This window comes from Phalacrocorax carbo, chromosome 4 (assembly GCF_963921805.1).
Source record: "Phalacrocorax carbo chromosome 4, bPhaCar2.1, whole genome shotgun sequence".
Classification (NCBI taxonomy): Eukaryota; Metazoa; Chordata; class Aves; order Suliformes; family Phalacrocoracidae; genus Phalacrocorax; species Phalacrocorax carbo.
The window spans coordinates 40,159,950-40,181,232 of NC_087516.1; the positions used below are offsets into that span (position 1 = coordinate 40,159,950).

Here is a 21,283-nt window from a genome sequence, read left to right on the forward strand (position 1 = left end):
CTGGGCTGGCAGCAGAATCCTAATACAGGAAAATAACTGTACTTGTATCAGTGAGAGCTCCTGTGCAGACTGGTGGAGGACAATTCTGCTGAGTTTCACCACACCACCGAGTGCTTCAGCATGGGCTAAGGTAAGGTCCAGACATAAAAGTTTACTCCTCCAACTATGCTACAGAATGTCTCATTTAAGGACATGTTTATACTGTGGATAGATTAATGGACTGAGGGACTTCATGTGGAAAAATATTACATGGTGTATGGAGGATGGAATCTGGAGGATGAGATCTTTAGGTCAAAGAGCTAAGATTATCTTTAAAGACAAGGAGAATTATGTTCAATTTACCAAGTGTTATGTACATTTTTCAAGCCCCACAAAGGAAAAGGAATTAAAAGAAAAAAATGAGACTTCAAACGCAATCAAGTGCTTTGAGGGAACAGCTGTTGAATTAGTGCAAGGGTTGGTTATGCAATGCATTGCTGTGTAACAGCTTTAGTAGAGATACGTTGTCTGCCAATCACTTTCCACCTACTTGATATCAACTGTACAGAGGGGAAAATATTTTTCTGAATGACATTAGCATGAAGGCACATTTAAAAAAAACTTGGGGTGTCTACGTGGCAGATAAATATTAATGAATAAATAAAAGCAGCAACCTCCATGAGATTATAAGACTCACTTTAGAAAGTGTGAAAGAAAAAAAATTAAGGACTTATTCTGGGTGCTTCTTTAGCAGATCAGGAACAGACTGAATGCTTGGGACTGACGATCTCAAAGATATCACTGACTGTAGTTACAGTGCTTAAAGGTTTGAGTTCTAAATGCCTGAAGAAAATGAAACACCCATGTTCAACCTCTGAAAATTTTCGTAAAGGAGACTGTACAACAGAACAGAAATATAGATAAAAACATCACAAGATACAGCTCTGCTACAGACTAGTGCTTTGGCTGTTAGACTTCCTTTCTGTCTTTGCCAACACTTATGACTTCTGCAGCAAATAAATTATAGATTCTAGAAAGAACAGTTCTATAAATTGCATTACCTTGCAGTCCATCTGCAATCCTTATGTTATAAATGACATGAGTCCCACAGAAAGAAATTTATCTTGTTATCTAAAGAATCATCACCAACATAAAGTGACAAAAAATAAGACTCTAAATTTCTGATTTTGCCATTTAGTGTTCTTTTACTGTTTAGTAAAATTACAAATTCCAGACGTCCCTTCTCTGTGCAATTAAAGTATCAATCATGTATATTCAGAAATATTTGGATTTGGGGCATTCAGAACCGCAACACAGGCTTCTTCCAGTCACAATGAAAAAATAACTGGCACCAATAACAACCACTTTTTCTAAAATTAAAGGCATCCCGTTGATCGTTGATTGCATAACAATTTACTAAAATGCAGAGTATCACCTGGAAACAGAACTCTTGGTTTCCGCTCTTGATTCCAGGGAAAATGATGGTTAAAACACTAGGTATGTCAGCAAACACATAAGTAACATTAAAAGAGGCATGGTGAAGTAGAAGAGGATTAGACGTACAATATTGGATTATCTAGGTTTAGTTTGTAGGTTCACCACATATAAGAATGATTAAAAGTTAACAATTCTTTAGAGACTAAGAGTGCACAAATATTTATTTCATAAAAAATAACAGATTTGTCTCACTTTGCACAGATACTCTTTTTTACCGTCTCATATGTGAGCTAATGGGTTCCTGATTTGATGGAGTTTAATCTGTGAGAAAATATGATCTTAAATATTGCTTAATTTATGGTTTGATTACACGTAAAATTGACTGTAAAATTCAGATCTCTTACAGATGCTAAAACAGAATTCCACAACTGTGTCTTTCAGAGTAACAACAGATTTATCTTGTAGGATTCTGCAGTGATATATATTAAAAAGAAAACAAAAATCCCTAAAATCCCTGTTCACATATTCAGTAGGTCTTCCTTTGTGCCTTGATACAAGAGGGGGAAGTTATTCCTAACTATTTGAGTTCTAGTCTATAGGGAAATACTATCCTAAGTGGCTGAGAATAAGGAGGATTCTAAGCCTAAGTGCTGAAATCTAGAACAAAAAGAAAAGTCCTCTACACTGGATTTATAACTACCACAATCACACGAAACAAACTAGCACTTTGGGTTTAGAGACAGTTCCACTACTGGCGCTACTACTTCCATGTAGCTGATTAACAATGAAGAGACTTTTGGGTATTCTCATGTCATCAGGACACATGCATAATTTAGGGCATATGAATGGTTTCCAAAGGCATACATCACTTGATTAGAATTCAGGCTAGATTAATCATGACCAAAAATTCATTGTATCAAATGGCTATAAAATTATTAGAGCCTAGTTCTAAATATATGTCTGTAAGCATTACTGGACATGTCATATTAAGTACTGTATTTGAAATAGAAGAACACATTTGTCTTCTTTTTGTTCTACATTTACATTAAAGACAAAAGGTAACTTTAATATGTTTTTCGAAGAAGTCCACCAATAGAAGCCTCATTCACAAGTTTAATTTAAAACAACTTTTTTTTGATGATGTACTGTTTTTCTTAAAGTCTGATATTCAAATGAAAATGTCTCCTAAATAAGATCAACATTTAGGTGAAAAATGTTGCTTTGTGATATCATTATTTCACTGAGTTAATAAATCATGCTTACGAAGAATTATTAAACTTTGATTCTTCATATAGATTTTTCCTATTTAAGTATATGTAAAAAATTACATATGTAAAATATTCTGAGGTGTATTATCGAAAGGAATTTGCACTTTATTTACTAATATTTGCTGGTTTAAACTTGTAATGAGTGACACACTCTTTTACAAAAAAATATCGTAATTAAGAAGCATTTGCTTTGCAATTCAGTACGATAGTATCTAGAAGAAGAAATTACAATTTTGTGGCATACTGGCTGTTATTCTCTTGTGAGCATCATGCATCAAAGCAGTTTCCTGCACATCTTTTCAGACATTATAAAAGTCTGCTGAACATAGTACAAGGGAAAAAGCAGCATTCATCAAAACAGCCTAAGTAAAATGACAGAGAACTAGAAATGCAGTAAAACTGAATAAAGATACATATGTATGATTTCACAGATGTTGCATTTTTATACAATGGATGTTTTGTTAAGAAAGCATTTTATTTCAAAATAAGTGATGCACAAGTAATTATATTGGACTCTTAAGTATACACTGTGCATGTAAAAAACGTATACTACACTGGGGAAGCTATCAAAGGATGCCCACAGTTTCCAAGGAGATGAAGGGGAGGACAACAAAACTGTTTCTTTTCAGTTGGAATGAACAGCAACATTCTAAGTCATTCCTTGTTGCTAAATATAGAAAAAAAAACCACATTAAACTGAAATTCTGTATAGAGTTAATATTATTTAAAAATAACAACTGAATGGACTAGATACATAGACATGGCTATATATCAGTAACTTAAAGATAAATGCCTAATAATCCCTACCTTAGCAAAGGTATCATTTTTTGTAAACCACTTAAGAATTTCCATGTTCATTCCAATACCTTGCTGCTCCCAAAAATGCAAAATCTTGCTCTGGTTGTAGAATGAAATCACTTTACTGGACAGATGAAGGAACTAAACCTTGACGTTCACAGAATAATGCAGTTACTAAAGGATGCAGGAGAAAAGACTGAGCATTGTGTCGCACCACACACAAAACGCCAGTGTCAGTAGCCTGGCAACTGCAGCTCTTTAACAGGCACCATTTTAATTTTAACCTAACTCCTTTTTCTCTGCTTCAGCTACTCAGTGTATTTCATTGCTTGTTGTATTTCCCGACTGTACTACAACAACATTTACAGAATAATAATAGCTCTTTAAATCCATTACTTAGCACCCTTTAATTATCAAGGGATGTGCCCGCGTGTTGTAAGTATTCATAAATTTATAGCCATCATGCACGACCAATAACATATGCTTATATTGTTGGTGATTGTGGTCCATATGGTGTATGACCTGTCCAAATGAGTACACATGCAATATGGCATGCACACAAAAGTGAATATACAGCTTCCTTATATTAATCAATATGCTTCCATATATATAAACCCCTAGTTTCTGAACAGCTATGTGTAGTAAAGTGTTAGTGTCCTCTGCTCCTGTTCATTCTATTGTCACTATCTTCCAATTAAGTTTGCATGTTTTCTTATGTTGAAAGCTTGCTGTCATTCCTGTATGTTCGACACACAAAACTGTTGTATCTCATCCAGACTATTGCCCCCAGAAAACAGTATTTTTTCAATATGTTAAGGATAATGTAATAATTAAGGATCTTCTTTAGTGATCTAAAAGCAATGTCTCCTTAAAGACGTTGGGCATATTTACCCATCTTTGTGGGAAAATCCACTGGAGATGAAAATGTGACCTGTGAACCACAGTTTCAAATTCATTACCCTACCCAATGGGACCAGTCTGAAACACCAGATAACGGACAAATAATTTGTCTTGCTAAAAACATGAAGGTCTTCAAACCTGTCAGGAAATCCCTGCATGTCTGCAAGACACAGCAGAAACCAACTTCTTCCTGAGTTTGCCTGCCTCAATAGCATAGAGTCTCATGTAAGAACATAAATTCTTACTTGAGAATATAGTCTCATATTTTCTATCAATCTACATTCTCTATAGAGAAAATAAGAACATAACTAGTATTAGCCCTCCTCCAATGGGGCTGAAAAACACCAAACACATTATAGCCATGTTAAGAGATTAACTTCTGATTATTGTGGCCAGACCCATGAAATAAAGGATGATTGGAAATATCCTGGTAGCTATGTAACTTAAGAGCCAATAGACAAATTTACTATGACTAAACAGAGCAATGAAATTTCCAAAAGCTTTTGTGTGTCTGAAAGGAGCATTTAAGAAGTCAGTACATTTTCTAAATTCTATTCTCTGCTATCTACCCATTACATTAAAATGTATTTATATCTATTATTTATGAATCTGGGGAATCTCAAAAGTAAAAGCAAGCACATCAGAAGATAAGAAATTTTATACTATGAAAAGTTTGACAATATGTCAAAGATCAGCTGCCATGGATTTTAACAGAACCATAGGAAAAAGGGTTAGAAACAAAGAAATAGATGGCAGTCTCATATTTCAGTTATAATTTAAGAACCAGATATCTAAACATCATTTGAACTTTAAACAAAAATTTTACCTACTTTGCATGAAATACCACAAAATGCTAAAGACTTTTCAGTTCTTGATATGGACAATCAAACTGTGGTTACTAATGTAGGTGTCAATAGTCTTACTGGGACTGTATGCACACTACTACTTCAAACAACTGCCTCTGGGCAAAAGATGGGCAAAGACTGGCTACATTAATCATGACAGTCATAGTGTAGAATAATGTAGAATAATTACGTAGGTTTATGCATGTACTGCTCTAAAGAAAAGATAAGCCCTTCACACTTCCCAGCAGGATTTAACCTAGGTAGTTTACTGCTTGTTAAAGTGTCAGGTTGGTTGCTAGTTTACTACTGAGCAGTGTAGACAGAGAGTTTGCACACTTCTCTGCAAAAATTAGAGAAGTTTTTTCATGGCACACAGACTGTCTGTGGCTCCTGGAGAAACAGAAGATTAACCAGAGGCAAGAAGACAGTGTCTTGGACAAGGCTTTAAATTTCAGCAAAATTCCTCAAGAAGACCAGAAGCCTCAGCTAGACTCTTGCAACTGGCATTTGCAGATGACATTTTCTAACTCATTTTGAACACCGCTAGGTTATCCTGAGTTCATTCAGTTACCGAGGCACCGAAAAGAATGCTATTATTTAAAAGATCATTGTAAACAAACAAGCATTCTACTAGTGTTCACGGACATTTTAAACCTCCACAATAAACCTAGAGACAAATTACTACTAGAATTGATTTAACCACAGTTAAGTCTGGCTTCACAAGGGAAGGAGTCCTATAAGTATTGTGGAACTCTGGCTGAAGTCTGGAAAAAGTTTGGATTTGAAATCACAGCCTGAAACTGTATTTTACAGACACCCTTATTTGAAATTAAAAACAAATATATTAATCCAAGATAGATACCCTGCTTACAAAACCTAAGGCCAACAATTTAACATTTAAAAAAATCATAATTTGTGGTAAGTCCTACAAAGGAGTGGTATTGACTATCTTGTCTACACTACTCCTACAGTTTAACTAGAATATCCTTTATTGTGCAACTTTAACAAGGTATTCTAAAGAGCAATACTAGGGTTTGAAACAGCATGGAGAAATGCTGATGTTTCTAATACTACATCACAGGGACGTTGAACTATGTGCCTAATCAACCTGAGACATCATACCACATAGCAGTGGTAACAGAACCGTAATCTGTATTGTTTAGTCATATGGTACCAGAAATCTAGTTTTCAGATACTGTATGTAATACAAACAAATACATACAACCATGGCTGTTCTCAATATAAAGCATCTAAGACCCTCTGTACAAACGTTTTTCTCATCTTCTAACCCAGAACTACCACAATCACCAGAAGATTGCTTTTCTGCTGGCAAACTGCAAAGATGACGCTTCTGATTTCAGATAAAGTTACCCCTTGACACATCTCATGCCTGAATCCCTGATGAGCGACTATTAAAAGATAACTGCACATCTGAAACATTCGTATCATGAGTGACATGTAAAATGAGAGCAGTGGAAAAGTATTAAGATCTGCTAGTTTTCAACACTTACGAGTGTATAACTGGCATTACCAAGTAATACACAAAAATACAATTAAAGCAGCTGCTGGCCCTTACGTTTCAGTAGCATCTCCTGCATTCTGATTCAATAGCTGAGAATATATGTTATCAAAATGAGAAATAAAAATTACAGAAATACATTGTTACATAAAGGAGCTTGATACAGTGAAAGAAATGTGACTTTTATTCACTTTCCACCATAAGTCTATGAAAACAGCAATAGATGAAGCTTGCCCAAGGCATACAGTTAAGAAACATAAAAAAAAAATCCAAGATAGTCTGCAAATGTTGCTATAGTAACAACTCCTCCTCCTTGGAAAAATGTTAATAAAAATATACAGGTATCCAGGGTACAAACTGGAAGTGACCCGAGGTGAATTTAATATCTTCCAAATGTTTTTGTATTACTCAATTACTGCTTACAGTTATTTTAGTTTACTTCATGCACAGTACATTAATTCCTCCTAATACAATAAAATTAAATGCTTGATTTCTACCTCATTACATATTAAAGAATTAATACTCATTAAATTATGCAATCTAAAAAATGCAAGTAGATGGCCACCAAGCTTCCAATATCTTTTATCCAGCTAGCAATGTTAATTTTCAAAGAACTCATTTCAGATGTGCTTATCTATAATTCAAGACCTCATTAAAACTACTAAAAATCCCTTCTTAGTACCTCTATGGGAATATTACTTTTGGAACTAGTAATATAATAAACAGCAGCTTAAAGAAGAAAAATATAAAATGAAATAGAAGAGAAAAATATTAATTCTTACTCGTTGTTGTCCTTCATACCAATCATCTTCATCAAACCAGTGCGAAATATAAGTCATCCAAGCCATGACAAAACGTACAGTTGAAATAAAAAAATACAGAACCTGGACACATGTAAGTACATTGAGTCCTGTGTTAAAATTTACTCAAAACTACAAGAAGCTACCCAAAGATCACATCTGAACCCTGTAATATGATTCTACATTAATGAGATTTAAATTCGTAAATATATAATCTGAAATACTTTTAGCATCAATTTAAATGCTGTATGTATTGGATTCTGAGCTGGAAAACAGAAATCAATACCAAAACAATTACTAGATTACATATTCCAGTATTTTAAATTAAAGCAGGTTAATGCTTCGAGCTCGATTTTACAATGCTTCTGAGCTCTGAAAATGAGGTGCTGTTTGATACATTCTCATTTGTTTCCTAAAAGATTATTTTTCCTCTTTTCAAATGTACTGTCTGTAAGAAATGTGGTTCAGTGCACAGAAGCTCGTATTGAAATGTAAAATACCTTCAGAGTCATGGGAAGTGATATCTTTTGGTTATGTAGGGAGTGGTTTCAGCTGGCACAGTAGGAGGGGCCATGATTATAGCAAGTGCCAAACATATTATATTTAACAACTTCTTTTTTAAAAGGGAAAAAAAGAAAGAAGAAAAGAACCACACCTCCGTTGTTCACAGCCAGCACCGCCTGAAGGGCTCAGCTACAGCCAGGCTGGGAAATTTAAAAAGCCTAATTTTCACTAATTCATCAGAATGCATCTGCTTCTTTTCTCTCCCTCAGGAAAGTTTCACATATCTGACTGAATTTATTCCTTCTGCAGCTAATTATCCTTCTTTCATATGCTCCCAAGTTTCACATCAGATTTCACAGTGCATTGTACCAATGAAAACAAGAGGTAAAGAGAGGAATAAAAGCTGTATTGCTCACACCACAATTCAGTACTGCAGCAGGACACTTCCTCAGCTGTGCTGTTTAGGAGACATTATCATCAAATCTTCCTGACTGCGTGGTTGCAGCAACTATCAAATTCTCAACAGCAGTTATGAAGAACTAAAAAACCCCACTTTCTTTAGAAATCTAGAACCCAGACAACCTCTGCCTTCATGAGCTGTTTCACAAAATTCATAACAAATGCAAAAGTTAGACTGTGCAGTCAATTGCTCAAGAAATAAACAAAGAAGGAAAGGAACAGCTGGAAGTACCAGTTATTAACCTGGAGTTAGTAATCAACATGACTTACCACTTCCAAAGAGCCATTCAGTGTCATTATCAGTCCTACTCTAGAACACATAGTTTCCATTAAGGTTACTGTATAAGCAAGCTACATTCTCAGATACTGAGTGGGGAAATAATGAAAAGCAGCAATACTTTTGCTTTCCAACCGCTTACTCAGAAATTATGACACCCAAAGGGGGGTGGGGTGGGTGGAACCCAACTAAAAAACCAAACCACATTTGCAAAATAATGAAAATTTAATTCAAGAAACCCACTATATTTATCGGAATTGGCATTCCCAGATTAGCAGATTTTTTTGTGGTTATACAGTCCTCCAGATAAACATATACACACAAGAACATACAGAGGAACTTCCCACCACACTGCCGCAATTTTTCAGATTACTTGCCCTTTGAGACTTCAGCTCAAACACAAACAATGCAAAGTGCCCTGAACTGCATGGTCTCATAGACTGTATGGGAAACATAGGATTAATTCAGACACCTCTATTCATACAGCTGAAAAAATGCCTGACCATACCCACAGTCTGTGACTAAATGATAAAATGTTACTGACACCACTCCTATGAATAAAAATTTCACAACTTGCTAAACAAATCATATGCACATTATTATTGCTTGTTATACCCCAAAATCATGGTTTCAAATAAATTAATACTAGTGCATTTAGGAAAGCTGTTGCTTTCATGCTGCTCTCTTTATAAGGGCACATAGCATCATTCAGAATCTTGAGCAATTACATGTAGTTCAACAGTAACAAATTTGTTTCTGTTTTGAATATAGCTGTTCCACAATATACGTGAACTGAATTTTCTAGTCTCAATAACAACCTGTTAAAACGATGAGACTCAAGAGAGACTAACATTGTGGTTCCCATTTAGTTTCTGGATCATCAGGGAAGCATGGGCTAAATGAATATGGATACTGTATAATTCTTTCAATAAATGGGTGATACCATCAGCTCAAAGGCACAGACACGATAGGATAGCAGATGGAAATTTAACTGCTAAAAGATATCTGTTACAATTACCTGTAAATAAAGTAAAAATCTTGGTGCTAAATTATACTTGAAAAATAAAGACAAGAAAGTCTAGTAGCTGCAAATGAATCATGGGTCTGTTACATGTTTGCTGATTCCATCATTCACCTCCAACTGCTGCAAAAATTATAAGTATAATAATACTCCAGTGGAGGATGAATAAAACTGCATGTACTAAATATTACAATAAAAATATGGAAAACCTAAAATTATTTCATATAGTATCCATATCCATTTAGCCCATGCTTCCTGATGATCCTGAAACAAAACGTACTATGATGTCAAAGCAAAAAAAAAACAAACCAGAGACTTTTTGCTCAAGCAGTGAATGTTAATAAAGCACTTCAATAGGTCAGACCAAAAGGGACATCTTTAAGAAAGCCTTACAACAGATTGCCCAATAAATGTATTTGCAATATTCCAGAGGGAATAAAAAGATAAACCAGACCTTATTCATTTCATGCATAAACAATATTTTAATCCTTGAGCTGACACGAGAAAATGGAATGAAGCTGTGTCAGGGTAAGTTCAGACTGGGCATTAAGAAAAGGTTCTTCACCAAGAGGGTGGTCGGTCACTGGAACAGGCTCCCCCAGGAAGCGGACACAGCACCCAGCCTGTCAGTTCAAGGAGCATCTGGGATGATGCTCTTAGTCATATGGTTTAGTTTTAGGTAGTCCTGTGAGGAGCAGGGAGTTGGACTTGATGATCCCTATGGGCCCCTTCCAACTTGAGATATTCTATGATTTTATGATCAAGCCTATGCTGCAGACATTTCACAGTCCTCCCTTTGGAGCTAGGTACTCTCATTTCAGTGAGTGATAGAATCACTTCACACTTTTCAGGGTCAGGATGTAACTGCTAGAGGAAACAATTCTGGTAAAGTAGGTAGAAGCTAAAATTGTTACACATACATAATAACTAATACATAAATATATGATATGACAAGAATAATATCAATGTATATTTCAAGTCAAAAAGGTCTGTTACTATTTAGCACTTGCAAACATTAACTTCTCATCATTCGAGGTGGAAATTGCAAAGCTGTCAGTGCTGTAACATAAAACTTTGAGGAATACATATAAGAACTTTAGAGAAACCCAAGATATCTTGCTGGGCTCAGCACTTTGGCTTTTTTACATTGCCATATGCATTTTAAAAGGCAAGTGAGATACACAAAATAAGCTAACTAAAAAGCACACAAAAATAGCATTCTAGATTTAATGCTGTTCTGGGTCATTTCACAATTAGCACCTCCTGCTACCACAGTCATATTAGCACGTATTCAAGTGCATTGTCCACCCGTACGCAGCCCTCACCACATCCCACTGTGACACTGAGGTTGTGCCTCAGGGCTATGAATAAGCCAGTGTGCTCAGAGGGCCAGCTTCTACAACTCTATAGAGGCAGCTGGGCAATACAGGACCATGGGTGCTGTTCTCTCCCCTTCACATAACTGTGCAGCCTTTATTCCTTATTTCTCCGTCTGGACTCTGAGGGAGTTTCCATTAGGAGCAGGGCTCTTATCTGCCTGTGGTAAGATCAACAGGGAGCAGCAGGAGTAAGCTACTTTGCGAGGAGCCAGAAGTGACTGCAAAGCAGGCAGGGTGGCTGTGTGTGTGCGCCTGTACGTGATCTGCTACCACAAGCAGCTACGTGCCACTACAGAGTATAGTGACAGAAGAAATAACTTTTGGAATCCTTCACATAAGCTGTTGATACTGGTGAAAAAGGTCTATACTTTTGCTACACATCTAAAATAAAATTTTTTGCCAGCTTTACCAGTTAGTAACATGTACAGTCCCAAAGATACTGAGATTCTAGAAGAAATTTCTTCTCAAGTTTATGAGCATCATCTGTCAAGGATAACAGAAAACATACATATTCACAGAACTACTGTCTGAAGAGACAACGGATCAATCCAGCCCCAATACAAGGTTCTTTAATCCTTATTTGGTTTCCTAAATCAAATTATTCTCAAAAAATGTTGAATATTGAACAGTTCAACCTGATTTCAGAATCAGAAATGTCTTCTAGCTTCAAGTAGGAGAGGATTTAATTCCAAGTGAAGACTTACTTTATTGACAATGACAACCTTCAGTTACCTTAAGTGTGGACATTAGGCAGGACAGAGAGCCCATACACTATGAAATTTCTTTTAAGATAACATCCAGCAGGAGTAAGATATTAATTAGGTTTTGCCAACTGCTTTTAATGATTCTGCCTTATAGGATAATAAGGATGTGCAATTTGAGAGTAGTGTGAGTTAGCAGAGGTTACGACTTCCAGTGCTGCAGATAGAAGACCTGAATACTTGGCCCCAAAGTTTGATTGGCTAGGCATAAATACAAAAAACCCCAAAAAGTGAGAAGGATAAAATGGAAGCAATGTTACAAATTGTGATGCTTACAATGTGTGGCTAAAGGTCAGCACTACGAAGTTAAAGAATTACAAAAAAACCAAACCAAACAAAACAACAACAAACCAACCAACCAACGTTTATCTATTTGTATTTGATATGAAAGTTGATCTTACCTACAGACACTTCGGTGCAGATTTTTTTTTTGTTATGAGAATAAGCCACTACCTCGCTCTCTACAAAGACATGACCTTAAGGGTCTGAAAGGAGAAGCCGAAGAGTATAGTGGCCTCAATCTCTACACACTAAAACATATTCCTAAATATAGCATACATATATAGTTTACCTAGAAAACAAAGGATAGAAGAATACATCTGAAAATAATGATCTAAATGCCATTGGAATGAACAAGCTGATACTATTCTCCCATGTTATCTAGCTATATCTGAAGTCACCAATGCATTTCAGTTACAAAGAAATACCTTCAATAACAGAAGAGAGGTAAGAAACCGCTCTACCTTGATCTTCCACTTTTGCCACCAAATTTTCTATTCTTTAATAATCTGTAGTTGATATACTGTGCCCAATTAACCATGCACTTTTTTCCAAATAAATTTCCAACCACTGTTTATGTTTCTGCTTAAATATTATATAGACAAATATTTAGACATTTATGTTTGTAATGTCTTTAAAAAGCCAAATTTGACATATACTTGCCAATCAGTAGCATTAAGTTTCAAAACTAAGAATGATTTTCAATTAATTTACTATATTTACACCTCAAAAATTCATATTTCAGTAAGCTTGTCTCCAGACTCACTGTACCCAATTCTATGACAAAATTCTGTCAATCCATGTTGACATTATTTCATAATGTCCCATCATAGCAGTAAAAATTATCTACCAAATAACTATATACTAAAGATTATGCATTTTCTCTTTTGACACATTTTGAAGCTATGAAAAATCATTACAGGAATTAATGGCGTCATAAAAACAATATGCAACAAAAAACCCAAGTACAAAATACTTTAAAAATTCTTTAAATTAGAAGAGTATAAAAAATCATTTTCACAATTTGTATAGCATCATGTAAATTCATTACATCAATATCTAGTTAAAAAGCCTCAGTTTTATTAATTAGTGCTTTAAGAACCTTTACACTGAGAATATGAATCATGTAATGATCCTAAATATGCTAAAATAAATTCTAAAACACAACATTGACAGTAAGGCTGTTCAATAAGCAATCATACAATAATGACAGAGCAGACCTATGTCTCAGTGATCTTATGTCATATGAGCTCAGTTAAGAATTAGATTTCCCCTACTCCTCCCAAGATACTAATAGTACAAACATAAGCAGGGCTCTAAATGATTGTACTTTTTATTTTTCCCCCTCCTTGCTCTTTCCCAACAAGCTGTGTGGATTTATCAGGACAAGATGAGATAGAGGATAGCCAGGCCACCTCATAGTGATTAAAATAACCTGTTAGTAACAGACGTGTAACGCCATCATCATCACCAGATCTGCACCGGGATGAGACTTTACAACAACCTTCCCACAAGAGTACAAGGACAAAAACATAGCTACTTTTAAGACTGAGCTTTATCAGTTTATGGAGGAGATTAGGCTCTAGCTGCCAACAATAGCAGTGGATTAGACGTGATCACATAGCTTCCTAAGGATGTTCCATAATTGGATCTTGAAAAATAAATTCAATGAAACTTTTATAGTCTTTTTCTCTTTTTAAGAAAATAACATCTCAAAAAAAATCAAAATTAGAATGTTTATATACACAGTACCACTGTTACTACGGCTTAGCAGAAGGTTCCATTCAAATTCTGCGAAGAATACATACAACATTTAAGAAAAGGGAAAGTTAAATCTCTTTGATTTTCAAATTCCTTGGTCAAAAAAAAAAGAAAAAAGGGCACACTACATAGGTATGGAGAAAAATTGTAGCCTTATTCATAAAGTTCTGTCTATACTGAAATGCTTGTCTCAGTTTCAGTTTCATAATCACTACACATATAAAATTTGGATGTAGTCAAAGCTGAAGTGCCCCTACTTCTGAAAAAAATTTTTTTAAAAAAAGCAAACAGTTAACATGGCAAGAACAATGTTGCATGTACCTTTTGTATCATGCTCATAGGATTCATCTATGTCTGGCTAGACTGTAAGTCATTCCATTCTAACACATTCTTCAGAAACATGTTAGTTTATAATAGTGCAAATCCCTGTCTGGAATGATAATGAACACATTTTAAAGTAAATATTTTGAATTATTTTTCAACTATATTTTGTTGATTTGGATGTTCAGATAATAGCACTTGTTATCTAATGTATATTTATGTACATTTCTATGGCAGATATAAGAAATAACAAACACACTTCCTCAGTATATTTAACATCCCAACATAACAAGAAGTTTCCTTTTCAGAAAGAAATTTTAACATCTGAACCACAAACAAGCCCACAGAAAACAATTTGAAAGTAGGTAAAACAAATTAATGAAAAAAGAATAAATAATTCTCTCTAGCTGTGAAGCTCAAGGTAACATTTAAAATCCCTCGGATCTTGGTCATGTCCCTGTGCTGTTCATCATCTGTATGTATTTAATGGATTTGGTTGATAGCCAAAGTGTAGATGACATCCAGCTGTATATTCTTGTACAAACCATACCTTCTCACACATCTGCTAATACTAATTTCCCAAATTTGGAAAACTAGTTAAAGCCAAACACAGGCAAGACTGAGTTGATTTTATTGGCAAAACAGATAAAGTCTTGAAAAATTTGTCTCCAAGACAAAACATGGAGATTTTATGCCCTAAGAACTTTTACAGAGCAGTCAATTTAACAGTTCTGTTCAGACACCTGAAGAGCCACTTGTGCGCTCCAATAACCACAAAAGCAAAAAGAACCCCAAAAAACATACACCACAACAGCCTCCAAAAAAAGATGCCTCTTCAACTGCAACAAGATTGCACTCCATTCTCTGGAAGTCTGAATGGCATACAACTACATGCATGTTCATAGCCTGCAGGTTAAGTATAAAAAAACGTGCGTAGGTTAGTAACAAATGATTAGAGAGCTGTTCTCAACACTAACCTCACATCTGAAAGTGGATGTCGTAATTTTTCTTTCCTGGCATTTAAACTTATGTATGGAATTGATCTCCGGGATCTGACTTATCCTCTTTGATTCCACCATTATCAGTCTCCCACTACAGGCATATTCAGATAATAGGTAACAACTTGAAAAGGAAGTTAAGATGATAAAAACAGTAGCATTAATTAGTGCTCTCAGACCTTGATTTGCCTGTGTGTGCGTGGCAGGGGGTGGAATCAACCCTAGCATAAAAACTCCAAATGATTCTTTAAGTGGATTGAAAAAGAGTATACAGAAAATCAAAACCAAAGAGATTAGGGTTTAGACTATCAATAAACTAGGCAATTTACATCTCATTAAGAAAGAAGCTACTTAGTAAGAGGCAATAGCAGGAAGTCTAATGGCACAAGTAAATGCAAACAATTACATCCAAGACAGAAACAAAATAGAAGATCTCAAAACATATAAATTGAAGGGATGGGATAAACCCTATCCCCCCCCAAAAAAAACTGTGAGTAGAGATGATTGGTTTCAAAAGACCATGAAATTGAGTAAGAATTACAAATCTATAGTGCAACAAGAAGAGAGAGAAGAAAAGAAAACCCTTACAAAATCAGTCAAGCATTGGATGTGATAAGCCATAGGAAAAGTATGAGCCATCAACGGCATGTGGCCACGAGAAGAGATGTAAAATGTGTTAGGAAAGCTATTTTCAACACAGAAGAAAGCTTAACTCCATTATACCGGGCACTCATGCACTATGTTTGGTTAGCATATTCAAGAGAGATGAATTTAAACATTTTAGATACAGCATTTGAAAAAATTGCTAGCCTGAACGACACTATATCACCGAATTGCCTATACCCTACAGGTGAATTCTCAGTTCTCATAGCCAGTTGCTAGAAATCAAATGATGTATTGATACTCTCTTATTGTGTTGCATATCTTTTGCCTTATTAACAAAATATATGCGTTATGCGATATCTTCACCAGGATTTGCTTAAGTAACTCTTATTGTCCATATCAACTCTGACTCACAGACTGCAGGAAGAGGAAATACTGCCTTCACTAAGTTATCATCTCCTATTACCACTGCTAGAAATAAAATACTGGCCTGAATTAAATGGACCGTTAGTCAAACTCAGTGAGGACTTTCTTATGTTGTTGTTTGTATGTAGAAATTTTCCTCACAGCAGATGACCAGACTACAAGTTTATCATTGTGTAATGTGTCTTTTAAATAGCCAGAGCTACTCAATCAGTCCAAGATTTGGTGTAATACAATGCACAGAATGACACTTCCATTGAAACTGACAGATGGAAGAAGACAGTAGATTTCTTGTCAGGAAGAATAATTAATAAGTTACAAAAAAAATGTAAAACAATACTCCCAAGATATTTCAAAATTTTTTGCATTATCTGTGTTACTCCATACATACTCCATATTACCTCTGCAAGTTCTTTAGATCACCATGTCTCTATATGGGTTACAACAATTAGCCAAAGATGATTGCACTGTTAACTGAAGCTTTTCAACAGTTCTGATATGCAAAACATAAATAACGATAATAGAAAGTTAGCCTGATTTGTGCAAGGCACTTGTTGTCCAGTAGAAACCCTAAAATACATCAGTAACTTAGAGTTGTGCTTTTAATCAGGAAACAATTTATTTGCAAATGGCACAACCTAAGTGAATTTCCCCTATTTTAGGACTACAAAAAAATTAGGAAGTGCAAAGGTTAGCAACTTGAGCTTTATTTAAAACAACGTGAAATACATCTTACCATGAATAACTTAAGCAAAATAACATTTTGCTAAAGTTTGAAAAACATCTGATTCTTTATGATACATGTTTATTATCTGAATTCTTCCTCCTAAATGCTCTTATGAATAGCAGGAAACTGCATGATGTCATGACAAAATTTTTAAATGAGGCATAAAACCAGAAAGCTTTACGCTCCTAACACAGAAAAGAGTCTAGAATTAGTTAGAAAGAGCCACAACAGACTCCCTAGCCTGTGACATTTCTGAAAGACCGTCTGCACAGCCATCTGAAAGATATTATTGAAATGAGTTTTGGGGCTTGAAATGGAAGTTTCCAAGAATTTATGTTCTATATCATGCAGCGGTTAAGCCAGTTGTTAAGAACACAAAGGTCTTCGTTGATTTCTAAATCCAGGATTCTGCTAGTTACTACAGCATTCCAAGTAATTAAAGATCTCACTCAGACTTTGATTTCATGCCTGCCATTTTCAAGCCTTCCAACACAGTTTCTCAAATTGCCGCGTGACCATTTCTACATAAAGCAACATCTCTTAAGATATCAGAGGAATTTATTTAACTGAAAAAACCCAACCCACTTTAAACACTTATTTCTTCATTTGTGGGGTCTGCTGTCTTCAATTTGTTTTCATAAGCTTTGCTTGCTTAGCCTGGAGTTTGCTTTTGTGCTTGAACAATTTTTTTTTTTTAAACTCCCTAAGCTTGTTTTTGCTCCCCTCTCCCGCGCTTGTCCCAGCTGGGACAAGCATGTGAAGTATAAACAAGCCCAAGGCTCTCCCTCCCTGCGGAGGGAAAGCGTTTTCCAGGCAGTTTGCTTCCTCTAAAGCGCTGCCTCCGCCTTTACTCGATTTTAAGTTTACGTTTCCACACAAGCACGTTTGTACAGAGACAGGGGCACAGTGGGAGAGTCCCCAAAGCAACGCAAAACCCCAACACCGCCAGCCCGCTCCCGGACGCTTCACACAACCGCCCGGAGCCCCGACAGCTCCCCAGGGCTGCTCCGTTCCCGGGCCGCAGGTGGGCGAGGGGCGGCGCGGCCCGGCCCAGCCCCACAGAGCCGCCGCCCGCCGGACACCCGGGCCCACACCGGGCGAGCTCAGCCACCCGGGCCGGGCCGCCCCCCGCCCGCCACACGGCAGGGCGAGAATCACCGTACCGCACACCCACCTCCGGCCCGGCCCGGCCCGGCCCGGCTGCGGAGCTCGGTGACCGCTCCCCTCACCTGCCGTCCCGCAGCGCCGACAGCGCGACCGCCGCCACCACCCCGCAGGGGGAAACCAGCCCCGTCTCCCGGGCAACCCGGCGGGCCCGCCCCCGCCGCGCGCTCATTGGTGGGAGGCGCGGGCCGCCGGCGGGCGGAGGCGGGGATCGCGTTTCGTAGCAACGGGGCGGGCGGTGCCGGCCTTACCTGAGAGCCTCTGGGGCGCGCGGGCGGGGCTTGCTCCGCGGCTCCCTGAGGAGACTCCACTGGCGGCTCGCGCTTCAGCCGTTAACGGCCGCGTCAGTGTGACCTGAGGGGGGACACTGAGGGGGGGCGAACCCCGAGCCCGGCTCCGCTCTTTTGTGCGGGTTTCGGCCTGCTGGGAGCGGGGAGGTTTCCCGAGCCGGCAAGCCGCCCTCCCCGTTGCCGTGAGGGGTCAGAAACCGGTGTCGGGAGGGAAGGGCCGGTTTTACGCGCTCCGAGGACCTCCGCGGAGCAGTGGTCTCATACCACCGGACGACGCTGTTGTTAAGCTAAGCATTTTAAGATTACACGAATTTTGAGCCATGTAGCTATAGCTGCGCCTTGATGGTAGAGGCCTTTGCTCCATGCTGAGGGACTGAAAAGAACTGCAGACTATCGTTTTACACACTGACTAATCCTGTCAAATACGAGTCACAAAATGCATTCCACTGGATCCAACTCCTCCAGCCTAGAGTCATCAGGTATATCATGTGGGCTTTTACTCCACAGACGTTTATTGGTCAACATTTTATTGTTTTTCTCTTCTACTGGTTCCCTCCATTTGTTTGTGCATCTGGATGGTGACTTGCAGCATGGAACTTTCTTGTTTACTGAACAACTATTTTTCCTTGAATTATTTTTCAGACAGAACAATCTCCTGATTCAACTCACTTCATCACCGTTGCTGTGTTTGTGTCAATGCAATGTGAATAGCGGAGAGGTAGCCCATGAACTGTGGAACTACAGCTCCAAAGAGCGTTCTTGATTTCTTTCCCTAAAGCCAACTCAACCCCCTGTAGCTGGTATCTAAGCATGCTCAAATAAGAAAATTGTCTTCTTACTCTGTTCTTTGGACAAAAAGAATCTATTGCTTGAGGAGATCTGTCCTACAATCTAATTCCTGACCTTGCCAATAGATTCTTCTTTAGCAGAAGGAACTGAGAAGAGGTCGATAGGGTATCACTTTGTATATGATTTACTGGGCAGAAAGTGTGCAGCTCTAACACACACCACCTGCCAGGGAAAATCTTTGCTGAATTTGCTTCCTTCCTTAGAAGCCTATGTTAGGTTTTAACCTATATGATCTTCCTGAAGACCGTAACAATTGTACTTGGTCATACCAGAAGTCCCAAGCGCTATATTCCATATCCAGCAGCAGTCATTACAAGAAGTAGGTGCGGAGGCAGTAAGGAACAAAGCCATACAGCCTTTCCCTCTCTACATTATGTCTTTTGACAATCATGAATTAGGAACTTGGTCATACAAAAGGTCCCACAAGCACTATATTCCATCTCCAGCAAAAGCTTCTAGCAGAGGTACATGCAAAGACTATAAAGAAAAAATATATTCTTTCCGTCCTTATATTTTATCTTTTGGCAATTATAAGCTATCAGATTCTTGTACTAAATGTTACATTCAGATGATGGATATATACTCCCAGCATTTATCTATCCCCCTAAATTTTTGATCTCCAAAACATCCCAGCACACTAAATTCTATTTTGAAAGTCCTGCAGAAAAACATCTGCATTTGTTACTTTTAAAACATCCATCTGGTAATCCATGTGCTCCCTTTTTAATGACAGGTAGCAAATAACAATTTTCTATTCATCTTCTGTGTGTCATTCATGCTTTCATAGCTCTTTTCAGCAGTCTTCACAGGTTGAAGAGATCTAGCTTTTTTTGTCTCTCAGCTAAGACTTAATCTGTAAATTCAATTGACAATCCTTGCTGCCTTTATCTTTTCTAGTTCTACTTCATTCTCTTGAGATAGGATGACTGGAACTGCCTAAAGTTTATTCCTGGAAAAGAGATGGTCTGTGGGTCATAGGACAGGTTTACAGGATCATAAGATAGTACGGGAGGATGCTTCCGATTAGAAGGGGCCTTCTGAGACAATCTAGTCAAACCTCCTGTTCAAAGCAGGGTGAGCCATGAGGTCAGACCAGGTTGCTCATGGCTTTATCTTGGTGGTTCTCTGCTGAATTTACTCCCTTTTGTTGATGCCTTTCTTGTGTTGGGGGACCAAAACTAGATGCAGTGTTACAGATGTGGTCTAAGAAGTGATGAGCAGAGAAAAAAAAAAGTTAAATATGTATAACAGAAAAATCTTTTAATACTTACTCTTTCACATGTTAGGGATAGCAGCCTTTTATTTAAATAGTACTCCTCACAGCTGAGTGCATAAAGCTGTAATTTTCTCTGGATTCTGAGATTTTATTTAGCAGTGCAATCTCTGTTATATTGTGTTTGATTTTAGTTAGTTAGAAAAGTAATATTATTTTTACTAACTACTAAAAGTCTTGATTAATCTAGGCATACATAGTATCTCCTTTATGCAGGTGTCTAGCTCTACCACACTACTAAGAACAAATCTAACTTCTCTGTGACTTTCAGCTCAAGTAATGTGAGTGTCATGGTGAAATGTGCTGGCTTATTGCTATCCCTGTCCATCATACACAGTCTTATCTAGAGCATTAGTTATGGTTACCAGCACCTTAGGTTCTTACAGAATTGTTTCTTGTTCTTTCTCAGTCCCAGAAAGCTAAACTGAAGTTTATTCAGCTAGTTGCTTCTTTTTCTTACCAAAGCTCTGTAATTTCTCCTGCGCTTATGTTATTAAAGCAGGATACATTTATCCCAACTACGAATAGTGCAATAAACCAAGTAGAAATAGAATTTTAAATTGGGTTAAAAATTGAGTTTCAATTTCCATCATAAGTAGAATCAATGAGTACTTAGAATTTTGGTAACTTTCATTTTATTCCTATGAT

General features: G+C 37.2%; 1 protein-coding gene across 4 annotated transcripts in view; it reads right to left on the reverse strand.

Annotated features, from left to right (window-relative positions):
- Nucleotides 1-18,346, reverse strand: part of WDR17 (WD repeat domain 17) — a 62,211-nt gene extending 43,865 nt beyond the window's left edge. For 3 of the 4 annotated variants that reach the window (XR_010372656.1, XM_064449682.1, XM_064449681.1), the window contains exon 1: nucleotides 18,289-18,346. Coding sequence is in view for 1 of the 4 variants with exons in the window: in XM_064449683.1 (XP_064305753.1) it covers nucleotides 7,529-7,594 (66 nt within the window). In the remaining 3 variants the exon portion in view is untranslated. Of the gene's footprint in view, nucleotides 1-7,528; nucleotides 7,610-18,288 lie in introns of those variants that run through there. The other variant, XM_064449683.1, reaches the window with a different exon arrangement.
- Nucleotides 18,347-21,283: the final 2,937 nt, after the last annotated feature.